The following is a 19,747-nucleotide window of genomic DNA, read 5'->3' as shown; positions in this document are numbered from 1 at the left end:
ATCAAGACATAACCTGTTCTTCGTCTCCTTCCTCACAAGCGTAACCGGTTAACTCCAACTGCTGTTGCTAACTTCTATTACACAAAGACTTGGCATGCGGTCGAGTTCCTTGTATAAAAGCTCTTGGATGGCTGGAGACACGGGATAGTGTCTCTGCTTCACCGGTATATTTTTGTCCGTAACCAAGACCGAGAAGCGAGAATGAAGCAAACTCATTCTTCACAGCGCATAACAACTTTTCCTGATCAAAAGATAGTTGGTGAAGGTGTGACTCTTCATGCTCTTCTACCATTCTCGTCAGACAATCTACATTTGGTACTTGATTTCTGGGCTCACCGACTAAGGGTAGACCAAACGTCCTCCAAAAATCTATACCAAAGTAGATGTCTTGCTCCAAGCCAGGCACAATACGAAAATCTAAGTCTTTGGTAATTCCTTTCCATATGACCGGTAATATCAAAACCCCTTCTACCGAAACTCTACCCCCACTTGCCGTTCTGACATCCTGATTCCTGAACTTTATTATATCCTTTCCAAAATTATTGAGAAACGGACGCGAATTTCTACCTATACAACATGCAGCCGCACAGGAGTCAAGCAGCGCCAATAACTCTCTCCCACCGACTTCTGCTTTCGCATAAAACCTGTTGTCATCTCCTATCTGTACTATGGTTTCTACTGCTAATCTCTTCGCATTTTCTCAATTTTTACAAATTTTCTTGTTTTGTTCCTTATCGCCTCTACAAATATTTTTGCCCGGGCCTCGTTATATTCCAATTTTCTCTGGTGTAATGACTTTAATGGTGTTAATTGTTTCGGCACTTCGGACAGCGACTCATTCTCTCTTCGCAAAATGTTTAGTGTTGCTGTTTCGGGATATCCCTCGTTGGCAAAAGCTCCCGGTCACTTCTGCCACGCCCATAAGCGTAGGAAGGCCTCTGGGGAGGGGGCTTAGACCCCCCCAGAAAAATTTTAGCCCCCCCCCAGAATTTGAAAACCTATTTACGATTTTACATTTTTCTAAAAATTAAACAAGTATATACAACCGCACAGAGTTCCGCTGAAGACTTTCATGCACAATCGAATAACTTTGGTTGTGGTAGCAGTTGCCGAAATCTGAATATTTATAAAATAAATCTGTGGTTGAACTTTTGATTTAGTTGAATAACTAAAGCTCCTTTATTATTGTGTTTAGTCTGGTTTAGCCAATTTAATTAAAAAAAATAGTAATTGATACTATTCTTTCATAAATTAATATCTTAATAATGCTGCAAAAAAGCATAGCCAAAAAGAAGTGAAAATGTTCTTTTTGGGCCCGGAAGTGGTGCAAACTTGGCGGAGAAGCGATGAATGTAATATGAAATTGTCATAGAACGAATGTCCACCGTTTCAACAGCCGTTGCAATGAATTTGCATCACTTCTTAAGTTGTGATCCAAATTCAGTGTTTTGAATGTGGATTAAAAAATTTTGTTATATTTTCCAAAATAATTAATTTTTATATTTTTTATGATTTTTAATGCATTCTAAAGCTTGTTTGAAACGTTTTCCCTCGAATATTTTCAAAAATTCTATAAAAATTTCTATAACAAATTTAGCATTTTTGTGGCAAAATTTGAATAATTTGTACCACTTTATTTATTCTTACTTTTTTTCTTAAAGAAAATCAAAAATTACGCATTAAAATATGAAAAACAATGAAGTAAAAAAACTTCCTGTGTAGTTAAAATAATTAACTTCTTTGTGAGGACATTTTTGGAAGTGCTTTTAAAGTTGTGCCTTTAGAACAACTCCCAATTTTTTTGCTGGGAAAAGTGTGGAACTACATTTAGTTGCTTTATTATAAATTAATTGTCGAGTTATTTTGATGCCTATATTGTTATTCATTTTTATGAAATAAAACATTAATTGAAACTATAACTTCAGTCTATAAATTTTCAGCTAGGGGGGCTATAGCCCCCCCTAGGAAAATTGTCTAGCTACGCTAATGGCCACGCCCCCATTTACTGGATTATTACAATATTCCAAGAGAGAATCATCTTTTCCACAACAAAAGCAGTTCATCTCGTGAAATGTTGATTTGCAAATCGAACCGTGTTCCATTTTACCTAGGTTATGTATCTGGCTCACTTAGACTATTCAGTCCATTGTGATACCACATTGGTGAACTTCTCTCTTATCACTGAGTGCTGCCCGATTCCATGTTAAGCTCAATGACAAGGGACCTCCTTTTTATAGCCGAGTCCGAACGGCATTCCACATTGCAGTGAAACCACTTAGAGAAGTTTTGAAAACCTCAGAAATGTCACCAGCATTACTGAGGTGGGATAATCCACCGCTGAAAAACTTTTTGGTGTTCGGTCGAAGCAGGAATCGAACCCACAACCTTGTGTATGCAAGGCGGGCATGCTAACCATTGCACCACGGTGGCTCCCTCCATTTTACTTAAATTCCATTTTACCTAAATTCATACGATAATAATCCCCTGGCATTCCACAATTGAAACACAAGTTGATATGAAAAGGTGACAAACAAAATGGTGAACTCACCTTCTGTGCTGAAGCAGATTGATCAATCGCAGAGGGAGTTGATACGGTTTCCTGTCTACCAGCGACACCGTGACCATAATGAGATCCCTTAGCGTGTCGAAAATTCATATTATGCCCCGAATTGGTCCTACCAGAAACCCCCCTACAATACGGACTAGCTCTTGTTCCGGAATTTTTTTTTTTTAACCTAAAGGTTAAATTGTGGATTTCGGTGTAGAAATCATCGAAATCCTTACCTGGATTTTGTCTGCAATCCATAATTTCTCTTATTATTTCGTAATCCGTATCCGCAGATGCGAAATGGCTCAGTAACTCCTTTCGTAGTTCGAAATAGTCAAACTCGACATCTTCAGCATGGTCCTCTAAGATTTGCCAAAACCATTTAGCAGCAATTCCAGTGACTAAACAGGGAAAATCGCTAAATAGTTGACTAAACGATATATTATGCTACTCACGCATCTTTTCGATACGAAATGTGAAACTCTCCACCGTCATTTCCCTTCCAGTACCATCAAACTTTATATTCCACTTATTAAGGACGAAGGATTTCCTAGTTTTTCGGCTGTGTGACAGACTACTAATACCATCCTGTTGACTAGTATTCTCCCGATTACATCTCGCCGAAGCAGGCCTCTGATGACGACTATCCGCCAGATTCCCTAGATCATCACCATTTCTTTCCATACCTGGTGTTGAGCTACTCCCAAGGTTCCGGCTCGTGTCTGTATTTCTCGATAGCTCAACCTCAGACATTCGACGGTTCAATGAGGTCATGTCGCTTCGTATTTGCCGAACCTCGCTCATACAATTCGACATAATCTCATTTTGTTGTAATATCATTGCCATAAATTGATTCATCTGTTCGTTAAGTGACAGATTTTGTGATGCCACATTTTGTGGAACCACCGGATTCTGTGGGGCTGTCGGATTAGAACCACCTTCATTTCTCATCTCACCATCCCCACCTTCATCAGCCATTTCACCTACTTTTTCTACCTTTCTTGTGAAACTAATCGATCGACTTGAACTATCAAATGAAAATTCGTCAGACATCCTTAAAGACGATGATGGACCCTGATCAGAAACTCTACCGAAAACCAAGTCAGAACACCTGTTTAAATAATCTGTTGGTATAAAATAAATAGGACGTTCTATATCCGTATCAATTTGATTCAAAATAAAACCCACCACTTGGTTCTCCAAAGCTCTATTTTTATTTTTTTTAAATTATTTTATTTATTGAAAAAAAATTAATGCAAAAATATATATAACATTGTCTATGCGTAATGATGTATCCGGGTGTTGTGCAATATAAATGAATTGGAAATATCGAACATATCAGTACACAAGATCTCGCACAAAAACAAAAAATTCTAAATGCAATTACCGACATAAAAACATCCCGTAACGCCATTAGAAAATAATTTCCCATCCAAAAATGATGCACTCACGGCGAAAAACATTGCCCTTAAGGCCACCATTTTTATCAAACAAACCCAAAATAAACAAGTAAGTAAAGTAGAAAGTCGGGCGGGTCCGACTATATCATACCCTAAACCTCCATTACAGAATTAGTAATCATAAGCATTTGTGGGGTAACATATAGGTCTGGGAGATAAACCGCAGTTGCATATTTAAGAAAATTAAGGGATACATGTCTATGGGTGCTTTGTGTCAATCTGACTATAGCTCATAGTCAAAGTTGCCAGGGAAAATGTTCGGTTTACCCTACAAGGACAAAAAAAGTTCCCTACTTTCCTATACATTCCCAAAAAACTTTCCCTACTATATTTTTCGTTAAATTTAAAAAAATTTACAAAACAAAAATGGTTCTAAGTACTTTATTATCATAAAACATGAATATGCAACGTATATAACTTAGACTATAAATTTGTATTACGACCACGGTTGCCACAGTTGGTAGAATTCTACCCAAATTAGTAATTTTTTTTTGTTAAATCTTTATAAAAATAAAATTTTGGAAAAAGTTTCTATAGAAATAAAATTTTGACAATAAATTCCATAGAAATGAAATTTTGAGACAAAATTCCACAGAAATAAAATTTTGAGAAAATTTTTTTAAGAAATAATATTTTGAAAAAAATTTTCTTTAGAAATACAATTTTGACAGAATGTTCTATAGAAATAAAATGTTGACAACATTTTCTACAGGAATAAAATTTACCACACATTGTTAAAGATCAAGCCTTGTCGGCTTCTAATTTCCTCCTCTAGAGCCACCAAAATGTAAAAATTATTACAAATTGTGTTGAGTGAAAATGTCCTACATTGTGGCCCTACGTCCCTACAAGACGCTAAATATTAGAAAAACCCTACATATAGGGAATTTCCCCTACTTCTAGCCGTGTTGATATTGCACCTACCACGTTAGTATGCCACTAATATTGAGCCCATTATTAAAAAAGAGAAAATCGTTAAATTAGTGTGAGTAATAATAACAAATTTGTAAAAATCGAGCACTATTCTTATGTAAAAACTACAAGTACGTATAAATACGATCGGCTAGTATATCAAAATTTGAAATTTGAGTAACATTGGTTAATAAATAAGAGTACTATGGCCAAATTTGGGAAAATCGAGCGATGCATATATATGGAAGCTATATCTAAATCTGAACCAATTTGCATAATATTTTGCGGGTTTGATTAATACCACAAAAGGTTACCTTGTGCAAGATTTCAGTAAGATCAGTTAAGAAATGAGGCCTATATGGTCAAACATAAGGTTATTAGGGGCGAATTTTTCAAAATCGGGTGATACACATATGGGTGCTATATCTGCATCTGAACCGATTTCGATGAAATTTTGCACATATAGTTAGTACTATAGAGGACTGGATCTAGCCATCTTTTAGTAAGATCGGTTGATAAATAAGGGTTTTATGGCCAAATTTAGAAAAATCGGGCGGTACATATATATGGGAGCTTTAGCTAAATCTGAACCGATTTCGATTATTTTTTGAACATATAGTTAGTGCTATAGAAGATTATATTTAGCCAACTTTGAGTAAGATCGGTTGATAAATAAAGGTTTTGTGGCCAAATTTGGGAAAATCGGGCGATACATATATATGAGAACTATATCTAAATATGAACCGATTTGGATGAAATGCAGATGCAGACTTGAAGGGCGATTGAAAAGATTACCTTTTGCCAAATTTGGTGACGATCCGTTTGAAAAAACGCGCAACGTGACCCCATTTGTCGAAATCGGGCGATACATATATATGGGAGCTATATCTAAATTTGATCCGATTTCTCCCAAATTCAATAGCGTTCGTCCTTGTGCCCAAAAAACTCCCTGTACCAAATTTCATCAAAATCGGTTAATAATTGCGACCGGAATCCTGTGAACAACAAATACATGGACAGACGGACGGACACCAAGCGCTAGATCGACTCAGGAGGTGATTCTGAGTCGATCGGTATATATTTTATGGGGTCTAAAATCAATATTTCTGGTAGGCACATTTTTTGGCCGATCAAACTTATTATACCCTGACCACTATGTGGTTTAGGGTATAAAAAGCTTTCAACTGTATGTATGTAGGTTTATAAGAATGGAAAATGGTTGCCTAATAAATTGGAAAATAATAAATTAATAAAAAAATATGTACATATCTGTTTATATATAAAAAATTGGATATATAGAGAAGTCAACATAAATATAAATAAAAATAAATAAAGCCCTGTATGTCTATAGTTAGTCTAAGTTATCATTGTTGTAGATATGTAGTTCTCTGAATTGTAAATAAAACAAGTATATACGGCCGTAAGTTCGGCCAGGCCGAATCTTATGTACCCTCCACCATGGATTGCGTAGCAACTTCTACTAAAGGCTGTCATCCACAATCGAATTACTTGGGTTGCGATAACACTTGCCGATGGCAAGGTATCGTAAAACTTTTTAACACTGTCTTCTAAATTGTAAGTTAGTCCATAAGGGGTATATATTAAACAAAAAAAAAAGGCAGATTAAATACGTATATAATTCAGTTTGAAAAATTTTCTATAGAAATAAAATTTTGACAAAATTTTCTATAGAAATAAAAACTTGACAAAATTTTCTATAGAAATAAAATGTTGACAAAATTTTCTATGGAAGTAAAATGTTGACAAAATTTTCTATAGCAATAAAATTTTGACAAAATTTTCTATAGAAATAAAATGTTGACAAAATTTTCTATAGAAATAAAATGTTGACAAAATGTTCTATAGAAATAAAATGTTGACAAAATTTCCTACAGAAATAAATTTTTTACAAAATTTTCTATAGAAATAAAATTTTGACAAAATTTTCTATGGAAATAAAATGTTGGCAAACATTGCTATAGAAATAAACTTTTTACAAAACTTTCTATAGAAATGAAATTTTGACAAAACTTTCTATAGTAATAAAATTTGACAATTTTTACATGGCTGTTAGAGGCCATATACTAACGAAATGTACCAAATTTCAACCGCATCGGATGACTTTTGCTCCTCCAAGAGGCTCCGGAGGTCAAATCTGGGGATCGGTTTATATGGGAGCTGTATATAATTATGGACCGATATGGACCAATTTTTGCATGCTTGTTAGAGACCGTATACTAACATCAGGTACCCAATTTCAAACGGATCGGATGAATTTTGCCCCTCCAAGAGGCTCCGGAGGTCAAATCTGGGGATCGGTTTATATGGGAGCTATATATAATTAAGGACCGATATGGACCAATTTTTGCATGGTTGTTAGAGACCATATACTAACACCACGTACTAAATTTCAATTGGATCGGATTAATTTTGCTCATCCAAGAGGCTCCAGAGTTCAAATCTGGGGATCCGTTTATATGGGAGCTATATATAATTATGGACCGATATGGACCAATTTTTGCATGCTTGTTAGAGACCGTACACTAACATCAGGTATCCAATTTCAAACGGATCGGATGAATTTTGCCCCTCCAAGAGGCTCCGGAGGTCAAATCTGGGGATCGGTTTATATGGGAGCTATATATAATTATGGACCGATATGGACCAGTTTTTGCATGGTTGTTAGAGACCATATACTAACACCACGTACCAAATTTCAATGGGGTAGGATGAAGTTTGCTCCTCCAAGAGGCTCCGGAGGTCAAATCTGGGGATCGGTTTATATGGGAGCTATATATATTTATGGACCGATATGGACCAATTTTTGCATGGTTGTTAGAGACCGTATACTAACATCAGGTACCAAATTTCAACCGGATCGGATGAATTTTGCCCCTCCAAGAGGCTCCGGAGGTCAAATCTGGGGATCGGTTTATATGGGGGCTATATATAATTATGGACCGATATGGACCAATTTTTGCATGGTTGTTAGAGACCATATACTCAGACCACATACCAAATTTCAACCGGATCGGATGAATTTTGCTGCTCCGGAAGGCTCCGCAAGCCACATTTGGGGATCGGGTTATATGGGGGCTATACGTAAACGTGGGCCGATATGGCCCATTTTCAATACCATCCGACCTACATCAATAACAACTACTTGTGCCAAGTTTCAAGTCGATAGCTAGTTTCGTTCGGAAGTTAGCGTGATTTCCACAGACGGACGGACAGCCGGACAGCCGGACAGACGGACAGACGGACGGACGGACATGCTTAGATCGACTCAGAATTTCACCACGACCCAGAATATATATACTTTATGGGGTCTTAGAGCAATATTTCGATGTGTTACAAACGGAATGACAAAGTTAATATACCCCCATCCTATGGTGGAGGGTATAAAAAGAACACTTTGGAATTGAAACGGTTCTCTCTTGTCTGTAAATTCTTTGACATGATGGAGTAGATGCTTAATATGTAACGCTGTGTGGGTGTTGTGTTTTTGGTGATCAGAGAGGAATGTACGTTTGTGTAATTTGTGATATCGAACATGTCATGATCGTATAAACAGAGGGGGGGGGGGGGCTATTTGACTGATGTACAGCGTTGCCATAACGAAATTTTATTTATGACCAATTTTTTTCCAAAATCGGACCAAAATTCCCTGCAGCGGACCAAATTTCCAATTTCGGATAAAAATGCCTTAAAACGTATTTTATTGTTATAAATAGTGCTTTTATTAAAAAAGTAAAGTAAACCAGAAAGGGTATAATTTAGCGGTTGACATAGTAATCAAAACGTCGACTTTTCAACGTTTTTAAAATTTCGGAAAATAGACTTTTTGAAAAGGTCGAAAGACCACGACAGTCACGCATTTGGTTTATATTGCTTTTGCCTCATGAAGTCCATATCGGTCCATATTCTTATATACTCTTAGCTCAATCCTAATATTCCACTTCTTGTGCACATTCGAGTATTGGGGTTAAAATTGGGGGTAAAAAAATATAAAACCTGTCCCAAGACCTAAAACGAGAAATTTTCATTCGATTTTCTGCGATTGAAATGGTATCTAATCCCACACTGAAAAAAAGCATTCACGGTTCCAAAGATTTTGTCTTTGTCCTTGTCGACTACAAGGGAAAATTATTTTATGTTTCAAATAAACAACGACTTTAAAATAAAATGTTAAAATATATATTTTTAAACGCTTTTTAGTTTTGTACTCAAGATGCAAAAAGCCAACAATACTATAGACAATTTCATTAATTTTGCAGATTTTTAGAAGTATTAATAGAAGTATTAAAGCCAAGTTTACTTAAGTAAAACGAAACTTTCGTTCATGTTAGGATACCTAATTTTAAGTCGAATCGTTTAACTATAAAGACAAAACGACTTCATTGAAAAGTTTAGCGACTTTTGGACAAGGAAACAACTTTATAACAGAGAAATGAGTCTCCTATGCTAAGCAAAATTCGCATTCGTATTTAATAACACGAAATATTCGGTCTCACGACAATATTTTTTTCAGTGCATAGATACCATTGAATATGTGATAAAAATTTTAAATACTAGAAAAAAAATTATAAATTTATGAAAATGGACCAAATTCCGTTTGGTCCGACCATCGGACCAAAATTAAAAATTAGAAATCTTTTGGACCAATTTTGGTCCGATCGGACCAAAATGGCAACGCTGCTGATGTACCACATATTCCAGGGGAACTAGAATCTGTTGGTATGCCCCTGGCTACCTGCAAGCTCATGCTGCGTGAGAAGGCTGTTATGATGGCAAATGTTCGATGGGAGAATTGCAAGGGCTGTAACGACACCAAGCAAATATGGCCCCATTTAAACTTAAAACGCACACTAGATATGGTAGTGTTCTCGAGACGTCAGATATCACTCCTGATATCTGCTATAACGGGTCGCTGCCTGATAGGCGATTTGGCAAAAACTATAGGCGCGAAGTATAATGACTATTGTATGAGCTGTCATGATGCGGAGGAAAAGGAATCAATTAAATACCTCTTGTGTGAGTGTCCTGCATTTTGTGTAAAGCGCAAGCAACTTTTAGGAGCATATAGCTTCAGATTACTGGCGGATCAGGAAAACGTTAACTTAAGCAGTCTGCTAATGTTTTTTGAACAATCTGGTTGGTTCAACAAAGAAAAATAATCAAGAAGGTTCAGCGGTTAAAACTAGAAGTGCCCATATGTGATAGGTACTTTTAGTTAATGTGGTATCACAATGGACTGAATAGTCTAAGTGAGCCCGAATCTTAATCGGGCTGCCACTTTAACCTAACCTAACCTACCACATATGGGTATTTCCATGAATGTATGCGAGCCAAAAGCAAATACAATGGCTGTATTCTCGCTGAGTTGCAGGAGAGGAGGGAGGCTCTGACAGACAGACGAAACAGTTTCGGACAGATATCTTGTGTTATATATGTTGTGGGTAAAATTTGGGATTTCAGAAAAATTTTGTTTCTTTGTGACACGAAAGAATTGTGATTGTGGTTTCATATATCCTTGGTGGAAAGAACTCAACCCAATTTACGACGAGCAGCCTAAATTAGCCACCATGTCAGATACCATTATTGGGATATATATCGAAGAAAATTGAACCATAACATATGGCGCCCAACGTTAGGATGACTAAATTCTACTTTTTGTGGTTTTTTGGAATTATTTTTGTGTTGAGGCTGCGTTGCATACAAAGATTTTGAAATATATTATGAAAATGGACCAAAATGGACCAAATTCCGTTTGGTCCGACCGTCGGACCAAAATTAAAAATTAGAAATCTTTTGGGCCAATTTTGGTCCGATCGGACCAAAATGGCAACGCTGCTGATGTACCACATATTCCAGGGGAACTAGAATCTGTTGGTATGCCCCTGGCTACCTGCAAGCTCATGCTGCGTGAGGAGGCTGTTATGATGGCAAATGTTCGATGGGAGAATTGCAAGGGCTGTAACGACACCAAGCAAATATGGCCCCATTTAAACTTAAAACGCACACTAGATATGCTAGTGTTCTCGAGACGTCAGATATCACTCCTGATATCTGCTATAACGGGTCGCTGCCTGATAGGCGATTTTACAAAAACTATAGGCGCGAAGTATAATGACTATTGTATGAGCTGTCATGATGCGGAGGAAAAGGAATCAATTAAATACCTCTTGTGTGAGTGTCCTGCATTTTGTGTAAAGCGCAAGCAACTTTTAGGAGCATATAGCTTCAGATTACTGGCGGATCTGGAAAACGTTAACTTAAGCAGTCTGCTAATGTTTTTTGAACAATCTGGTTGGTTCAACAAAGAAAAATAATCAAGAAGGTTCAGCGGTTAAAACTAGAAGTGCCCATATGTAATAGGTACTTTTAGTTAATGTGGTATCACAATGGACTGAATAGTCTAAGTGAGCCTGAATCTTAATCGGACTGCCACTTTAACCTAACCTAACCTACCACATATGGGTATTTCCATGAATGTATGCGAGCCAAAAGCAAATACAATGGCTGTATTCTCGCTGAGTTGCAGGAGAGGAGGGAGGCTCTGACAGACAGACGAAACAGTTTCGGACAGATATCTTGTGTTATATATGTTGTGGGTAAAATTTGGGATTTCAGAAAAATTTTGTTTCTTTGTGACACGAAAGAATTATGATTGTGGTTTGATATCCTTGGTGGAAAGAACTCAACCCAATTTACGACGAGCAGCCTAAATTAGCCACCATGTCAGATACCATTATTGGGATATATATCGAAGAAAATTGAACCATAACATATGGCGCCCAACGTTAGGATGACTAAATTCTACTTTTTGTGGTTTTTTAGAATTATTTTTGTGTTGAGGCTGCGTTGCATACAAAGATTTGGAAATATATATTTTTGTATTAGAACACAGTGTCATAATGGGGATCACGAAGTTGGTATGTCCACATTATCAATTTTTATTTGAGCTGCTGTGAGTACCAATGGTTTTCGCCGTGAGTGCATCATTTTTGGATGGGAAATTATTTTCTAATGGCGTTACGGGATGTTTTTATGTCGGTAATTGCATTTAGATTTTTTTTGTTTTTGTGCGAGATCTTGTGTACTGATATGTTCGATATTTCCAATTCATTTATAGGTCTATTCTTTTATATTGCACAACACCCGGATACATCATTTCGCATAGACAATGTTATATATTTTCTTTGCATTAATTTTCTTTTTTTCAATAAATAAAATAATTAAAAATTTTCAATCATTCTCTTTACCATCTATAGGAAATGTGCCCTAAATCTTATTGTAAGAATTATTGAATCATTTTGTTTTTGATTTTTTATTGAAGCTTAAAACAAAACATATTTTTGTAAATTGATCATTGAATTTAATTGACAAAACGCGTTATTTTTAACATATTTTGCATGGATAGTAACAGACAGAGTACACACCCTCTTAGTAGAATCACTTCTGGCAAAAGACGAATAACGCGGAGTGTGAGTAGAGCTTTGGAGAACCAAGTGGTGGGTTTTATTTTGAATCAAATTGATACGGATATAGAACGTCCTATTTATTTTATACCAACAGATTATTTAAACAGGTGTTCTGACTTGGTTTACGGTAGAGTTTCTGATCAGGGTCCATTATCGTCTTTAAGGGTGACTGACGAATTTTCATTTGATAGTTCAAGTCGATCGATTAGTTTCACAAGAAAGGTAGAAAAAGTAGGTGAAATGGCTGATGAAGATGGGGATGGTGAGATGATAAATAAAGGTGGGGATGGTGAGATGAGAAATGAAGGTGGTTCTAATCCGACAGTCCCACAGAATCCGGTGGTTCCACAAAATGTGGCATCACACTGTCTGTCACTTAACGAACAGATGAATCAATTTATGGCAATGATATTACAACAAAATGAGATTATGTCGAATTGTATGAGCGAGGTTCGGCAAATGCGAAGCGACATGACCTCATTGAACCGTCGAATGTCTGAGGTTGAGCTATCGAGAAATACAGACACGAGCCGGAACCTTGGGAGTAGCTCAACACCAGGTATGGAAAGAAATGGTGATGATCTAGGGAATCAGGCGGATAGTCGTCATCAGAGGTCTGCTTCGGAGAGATGTAATCGGCAGTCTGTCACACATCCGACATGAAATTGAAACTAGGAAATCCTTCGACCTTAATAAGTGGAATATAAAGTTTGATGTTTGTACTGGAAGGGAAATGACGGTGGAGAGTTTCATATTTCGTATCGAAAAAATGCGTGAGCAGCATAATATATCGTTTAGTCAACTATTTAGCGATTTTCCCTGTTTAGTCACTGGAATTGCTGCTAAATGGTTTTGGCAAATCTTAGAGGACCAGCTGATGATGTCGAGTTTGACTATTTCGAACTACGAAAGGAGTCACTGAGCCATTTCGCATCTGCGGATACGGATTACGAAATAATAAGAGAAATTATGGATTGCAGACAAAATCCAGGTCAGGATTTCGATGATTTCTACACCGAAATCCACAATTTAACCTTTATGCTAAAAAAAAAATCCGGAACAAGAGCTAGTCCGTAGTGCAGGGGGTTTCTGGTAGGACCAATTCGGGGCATAATATGAATTTTCGACACGCTAAGGGATCTCATTATGGTCACGGTGTCGCTGGTAGACAGGAAACCGTATCAACTCCCTCTGCGATTGATCAATCTGCTTCACCATTTTGTTTGTCACATTTTCATATCAACTTGTGTTTCAATTGTGGAATGCCAGGGGATTATTATCGTAAGAATTTAGGTAAAATGGAATTTAGGTAAAATGGAGGGAGCCACCGTGGTGCAATGGTTAGCATGCCCGCCTTGCATACACAAGGTTGTGGGTTCGATTCCTGCTTCGACCGAACACCAAAAAGTTTTTCAACGGTGGATTATCCCACCTCAATAATGCTGGTGACATTTCTGAGGTTTTCAAAACTTCACTGCAATGTGGAATGCCGTTCGGACTCGGCTATAAAAAGGAGGTCCCTTGTCATTGAGCTTAACATGGAATCGGGCAGCACTCAGTGATAAGAGAGAAGTTCACCAATGTGGTATCACAATGGACTGAATAGTCTAAGTGAGCCAGATACATCGGGCTGCCACCTAACCTAACCTAGGTAAAATGGAACACGGTTCGATTTGCAAATCAACATTTCACGAGATGAAATGCTTTTGTTGTGGAAAAGATGATTCTCTCTTGGAATATTGTAATAATCCAGTAAATGGGGGCGTGGCAGAAGTGACCGGGAGCTTTTGCCAACGAGGGATATCCCGAAACAGCAACACTAAACATTTTGCGAAGAGAGAATGAGCCGCTGTCAGAAATGCCGAAACAATTAACACCATTAAAGTCATTACACCAGAGAAAATTGGAATATAACGAGGCCCGGGCAAAAATATTTGTAGAGGCGATAAGGAACAAAACAAGAAAATATGTAAAAATTGAGAAAATGCGGAAAAGGATTTCGAAAATTAAACGGGCGAAGAGATTAGCAGTAGAAACCATAGTACAGATAGGAGATGACAACAGGTTTTATGCGAAAGCAGAAGTCGGTGGGAGAGAGTTATTGGCGCTGCTTGACTCCTGTGCGGCTGCATGTTGTATAGGTAGAAATTCGCGTCCGTTTCTCAATAATTTTGAAAAGGATATAATAAAGTTCAGGAATCAGGATGCCAGAACGGCAAGTGGGGGTAGCGTTTCGGTAGAAGGGGTTGTGATATTGCCGGTCATATGGAAAGGAATTACCAAAGACTTAGATTTTCGTATTGTGCCTGGCTTGGAGCAAGACATCTACTTTGGTATAGATTTTTGGAAGACCATTTTCCATTCTTATAAACCTACATACATACAGTTGAAAGCTTTTTTTTCTTGTTTGTTTTGCTCGTACGTCTGTCCCAAAATCGCCGCAGCTATCGCAATTTTATATTTGTTGTCCATTTCTTTATTATCGCGCCAGCATTGAATTTTGAGATCTTTCTTCTTGGCATTTATCATTCAAACCAAATGACCAAAAGACTTTTGACTTTATTGTCATGTTTTGTTCTTGCAATTTCTTTTATATTTTATTTCTATTTTTTTTTTGTTTATTTGCCACACGATGCTTTTAATATTTTTTTTATAGTTGATATTTATTTTAGCATGGTCAATTCACAAATAAATAAATATATATATATATATATATATATATATATATATATATATATATATATATATATATATATATATATATATATATATATATATATATATATATATATATATATATATATATATATATATATATATATATATATATATATATATATATATATATATATATATATATATATTGTGAATTGACCATGCTAAAATAAATATCAACTATAAAAAAAATATTAAAAGCATCGTGTGGCAAATAAACAAAAAAAAATAGAAATAAAATATAAAAGAAATTGCAAGAACAAAACATGAGAATAAAGTCAAAAGTCTTTTGGTCATTTGGTTTGAATGATAAATGCCAAGAAGAAAGATCTCAAAATTCAATGCTGGCGCGATAATAAAGAAATGGTCAACAAATATAAAATTGCGATAGCTGCGGCGATTTTGGGACAGACGTACGAGCAAAACAAACAAGAAAAAAAAGCTTTCAACTGTATGTATGTAGGTTTATAAGAATGGAAAATGGTCTTCCAAAAATCTATACCAAAGTAGATGTCTTGCTCCAAGCCAGGCACAATACGAAAATCTAAGTCTTTGGTAATTCCTTTCCATATGACCGGCAATATCACAACCCCTTCTACCGAAACGCTACCCCCACTTGCCGTTCTGGCATCCTGATTCCTGAACTTTATTATATCCTTTTCAAAATTATTGAGAAACGGACGCGAATTTCTACCTATACAACATGCAGCCGCACAGGAGTCAAGCAGCGCCAATAACTTTCTCCCACCGACTTCTGCTTTCGCATAAAACCTGTTGTCATCTCCTATCTGTACTATGGTTTCTACTGCTAATCTCTTCGCCCGTTTAATTTTCGAAATCCTTTTCCGCATTTTCTCAATTTTTACAAATTTTCTTGTTTTGTTCCTTATCGCCTCTACAAATATTTTTGCCCGGGCCTCGTTATATTCCAATTTTCTCTGGTGTAATGACTTTAATGGTGTTAATTGTTTCGGCATTTCTGACAGCGGCTCATTCTCTCTTCGCAAAATGTTTAGTGTTGCTGTTTCGGGATATCCCTCGTTGGCAAAAGCTCCCGGTCACTTCTGCCACGCCCCCATTTACTGGATTATTACAATATTCCAAGAGAGAATCATCTTTTCCACAACAAAAGCATTTCATCTCGTGAAATGTTGATTTGCAAATCGAACCGTGTTCCATTTTACCTAGGTTAGGTTAGGTGGCAGCCCGATGTATCTGGCTCACTTAGACTATTCAGTCCATTGTGATACCACATTGGTGAACTTCTCTCTTATCACTGAGTGCTGCCCGATTCCATGTTAAGCTCAATGACAAGGGACCTCCTTTTTATAGCCGAGTCCGAACGGCATTCCACATTGCAGTGAAACCACTTAGAGAAGTTTTGAAAACCTCAGAAATGTCACCAGCATTACTGAGGTGGGATAATCCACCGTTGAAAAACTTTTTGGTGTTCGGTCGAAGCAGGAATCGAACCCACAACCTTGTGTATGCAAGGCGGGCATGCTAACCATTGCACCACGGTGGCTCCCTCCATTTTACCTAAATTCCATTTTACCTAAATTCTTACGATAATAATCCCCTGGCATTCCACAATTGAAACACAAGTTGATATGAAAATGTGACAAACAAAATGGTGAACTCACCTTCTGTGCTGAAGCAGATTGATCAATCGCAGAGGGAGTTGATACGGTTTCCTGTCTACCAGCGACACCGTGACCATAATGAGATCCCTTAGCGTGTCGAAAATTCATATTATGCCCCGAATTGGTCCTACCAGAAACCCCCTGCACTACGGACTAGCTCTTGTTCCGGATTTTTTTTTTTAGCATAAAGGTTAAATTGTGGATTTCGGTGTAGAAATCATCGAAATCCTGACCTGGATTTTGTCTGCAATCCATAATTTCTCTTATTATTTCGTAATCCGTATCCGCAGATGCGAAATGGCTCAGTGACTCCTTTCGTAGTTCGAAATAGTCAAACTCGACATCATCAGCTGGTCCTCTAAGATTTGCCAAAACCATTTAGCAGCAATTCCAGTGACTAAACAGGGAAAATCGCTAAATAGTTGACTAAACGATATATTATGCTACTCACGCATCTTTTCGATACGAAATGTGAAACTCTCCACCGTCATTTCCCTTCCAGTACCATCAAACTTTATATTCCACTTATTAAGGACGAAGGATTTCCTAGTTTCAATTTCATGTCGGATGTGTGACAGACTGCCGATTACATCTCGCCGAAGCAGGCCTCTGATGACGACTATCCGCCTGATTCCCTAGATCATCACCATTTCTTTCCATACCTGGTGTTGAGCTACTCCCAAGGTTCCGGCTCGTGTCTGTATTTCTCGATAGCTCAACCTCAGACATTCGACGGTTCAATAAGGTCATGTCGCTTCGCATTTGCCGAACCTCGCTCATACAATTCGACATAATCTCATTTTGTTGTAATATCATTGCCATAAATTGATTCATCTGTTCGTTAAGTGACAGACAGTGTGATGCCACATTTTGTAGAACCACCGGATTCTGTGGGGCTGTCGGATTAGAACCACCTTCATTTCTCATCTCACCATCCCCACCTTTATTTATCATCTCACCATCCCCATCTTCATCAGCCATTTCACCTACTTTTTCTACCTTTCTTGTGAAACTAATCGATCGACTTGAACTATCAAATGAAAATTCGTCAGTCACCCTTAAAGACGATAATGGACCCTGATCAGAAACTCTACCGTAAACCAAGTCAGAACACCTGTTTAAATAATCTGTTGGTATAAAATAAATAGGACGTTCTATATCCGTATCAATTTGATTCAAAATAAAACCCACCACTTGGTTCTCCAAAGCTCTACTCACACTCCGCGTTATTCGTCTTTTGCCAGAAGTGATTCTACTAAGAGGGTGTGTACTCTGTCTGTTACTATCCATGCAAAATATGTTAAAAATAACGAGTTTTGTCAATTAAATTCAATGATCAATTTACAAAAATATGTTTTGTTTTAAGCTTCAATAAAAAATCAAAAACAAAATGATTCAATAATTCTTACAATAAGATTTAGGGCACATTTCCTATAGATGATAAAGAGAATGATTGAAAATTTTTAATTATTTTATTTATTGAAAAAAAGAAAATTAATGCAAAGAAAATATATAACATTGTCTATGCGAAATGATGTATCCGGGTGTTGTGCAATATAAAAGAATAGACCTATAAATGAATTGGAAATATCGAACATATCAGTACACAAGATCTCGCACAAAAACAAAAAAAATCTAAATGCAATTACCGACATAAAAACATCCCGTAACGCCATTAGAAAATAATTTCCCATCCAAAAATGATGCACTCACGGCGAAAACCATTGGTACTCACAGCAGCTCAAATAAAAATTGATAATGTGGACATACCAACTTCGTGATCCCCATTATGACACTGTGTTCTAATACAAAAATATATATTTCCAAATCTTTGTATGGAACGCAGCCTCAACACAAAAATAATTCTAAAAAACCACAACAAGTAGAATTTAGTCATCCTAACGTTGGGCGCCATATGTAATGGTTCAATTTTCTTCGATATATATCCCAATAATGGTATCTGACATGGTGGCTAATTTAGGCTGCTCGTCGTATATATATATATATATATATATATATATATATATATATATATATATATATATATATATATATATATATATATATATATATATATATATATATATATATATATATATATATATATATATATATATATATATATATATATATATATATATATATATATATATATATATAATTATATAACGTTTTTTATATGGATTATAACAGTTTTTCGTGCGAAAACGTGATCTTAGTACTAGGCTTAAAGTGCAAAACTGTATTTGTATTTTATTTTAACATCAATAATTTAATTAATAAATGCAGTAGTATAAGTATATAATTTATCTGATTGTACAGTTTGCTAATAAAGTATCAATGAAATATATTTTGTACCAATTGGGCTCAATAGTCAATAGCAAATAAAGCATACTCGTAAGTGGTAAACATGCATTCAGGTTTGTTCCCCACTGTGTATATGAAGTTGTTGGTTTTACTACCTTTTTGTGTGTATTTTGAAAGTTTTAAAGATTTCATCAATTCCAAAAATATATATTCGTCACAAACTACTAGAAATAGTTTTGAAATTTCTATTTAAATTAAGTGTGTTGCACCTCATTTTAAGAGTTAAAAGTCAAAAGTGGGTACAGCCCCAAGCTAAATAAAAAAAAAAAAACTTTAAATTCTACCGCATATATAAGTATTCCTTAGTACCCCTCTAACATTTTTGTATTTCATCCTATATATTATTTTAGGCTATGATGAAGTCCACAATTCTTACTATCACCATAATCCATCTCATGTATATGGACACAATTACGCACTCCATATGGTAAATGTTCCCACAAATCAGACAAAAGAAATTGGACTAAAAGATATTACAGATATTGCTCTCACAACATTGACCTTTTTGTCTTTCGGAATGTTCATTCTCCATGTTCTTATGTGTATAACTGCGGTAAGTATTTAGATTAATTCAAGTGATAACATAAAATGGTTCTTCTGCAAATGTTACATAATGGT

The 19,747-nt window shown here is 36.3% G+C and overlaps 1 protein-coding gene across 3 annotated transcripts in view; it reads left to right on the top strand.

The window, feature by feature from the left end:
• The window catches only part of LOC142221522 (uncharacterized), a 253,095-nt gene extending 233,419 nt beyond the window's left edge, over nucleotides 1-19,676 (top strand). For all 3 annotated transcript variants that reach the window (XR_012718084.1, XM_075291277.1, XM_075291278.1), the window contains exon 3: nucleotides 19,480-19,676. Coding sequence is in view for 2 of the 3 variants with exons in the window: in XM_075291277.1 (XP_075147392.1) it covers nucleotides 19,480-19,560 (81 nt within the window). In the remaining variant the exon portion in view is untranslated. The remainder of the gene's footprint in view (nucleotides 1-19,479) is intronic.
• Nucleotides 19,677-19,747: the final 71 nt, after the last annotated feature.

This window comes from Haematobia irritans, chromosome 1 (assembly GCF_050003625.1).
Source record: "Haematobia irritans isolate KBUSLIRL chromosome 1, ASM5000362v1, whole genome shotgun sequence".
Lineage (NCBI taxonomy): Eukaryota > Metazoa > Arthropoda > Insecta > Diptera > Muscidae > Haematobia > Haematobia irritans.
The sequence above is the reverse complement of the archived record's forward strand: the minus strand, read 5'-3'. Positions and strand labels throughout refer to the sequence as shown.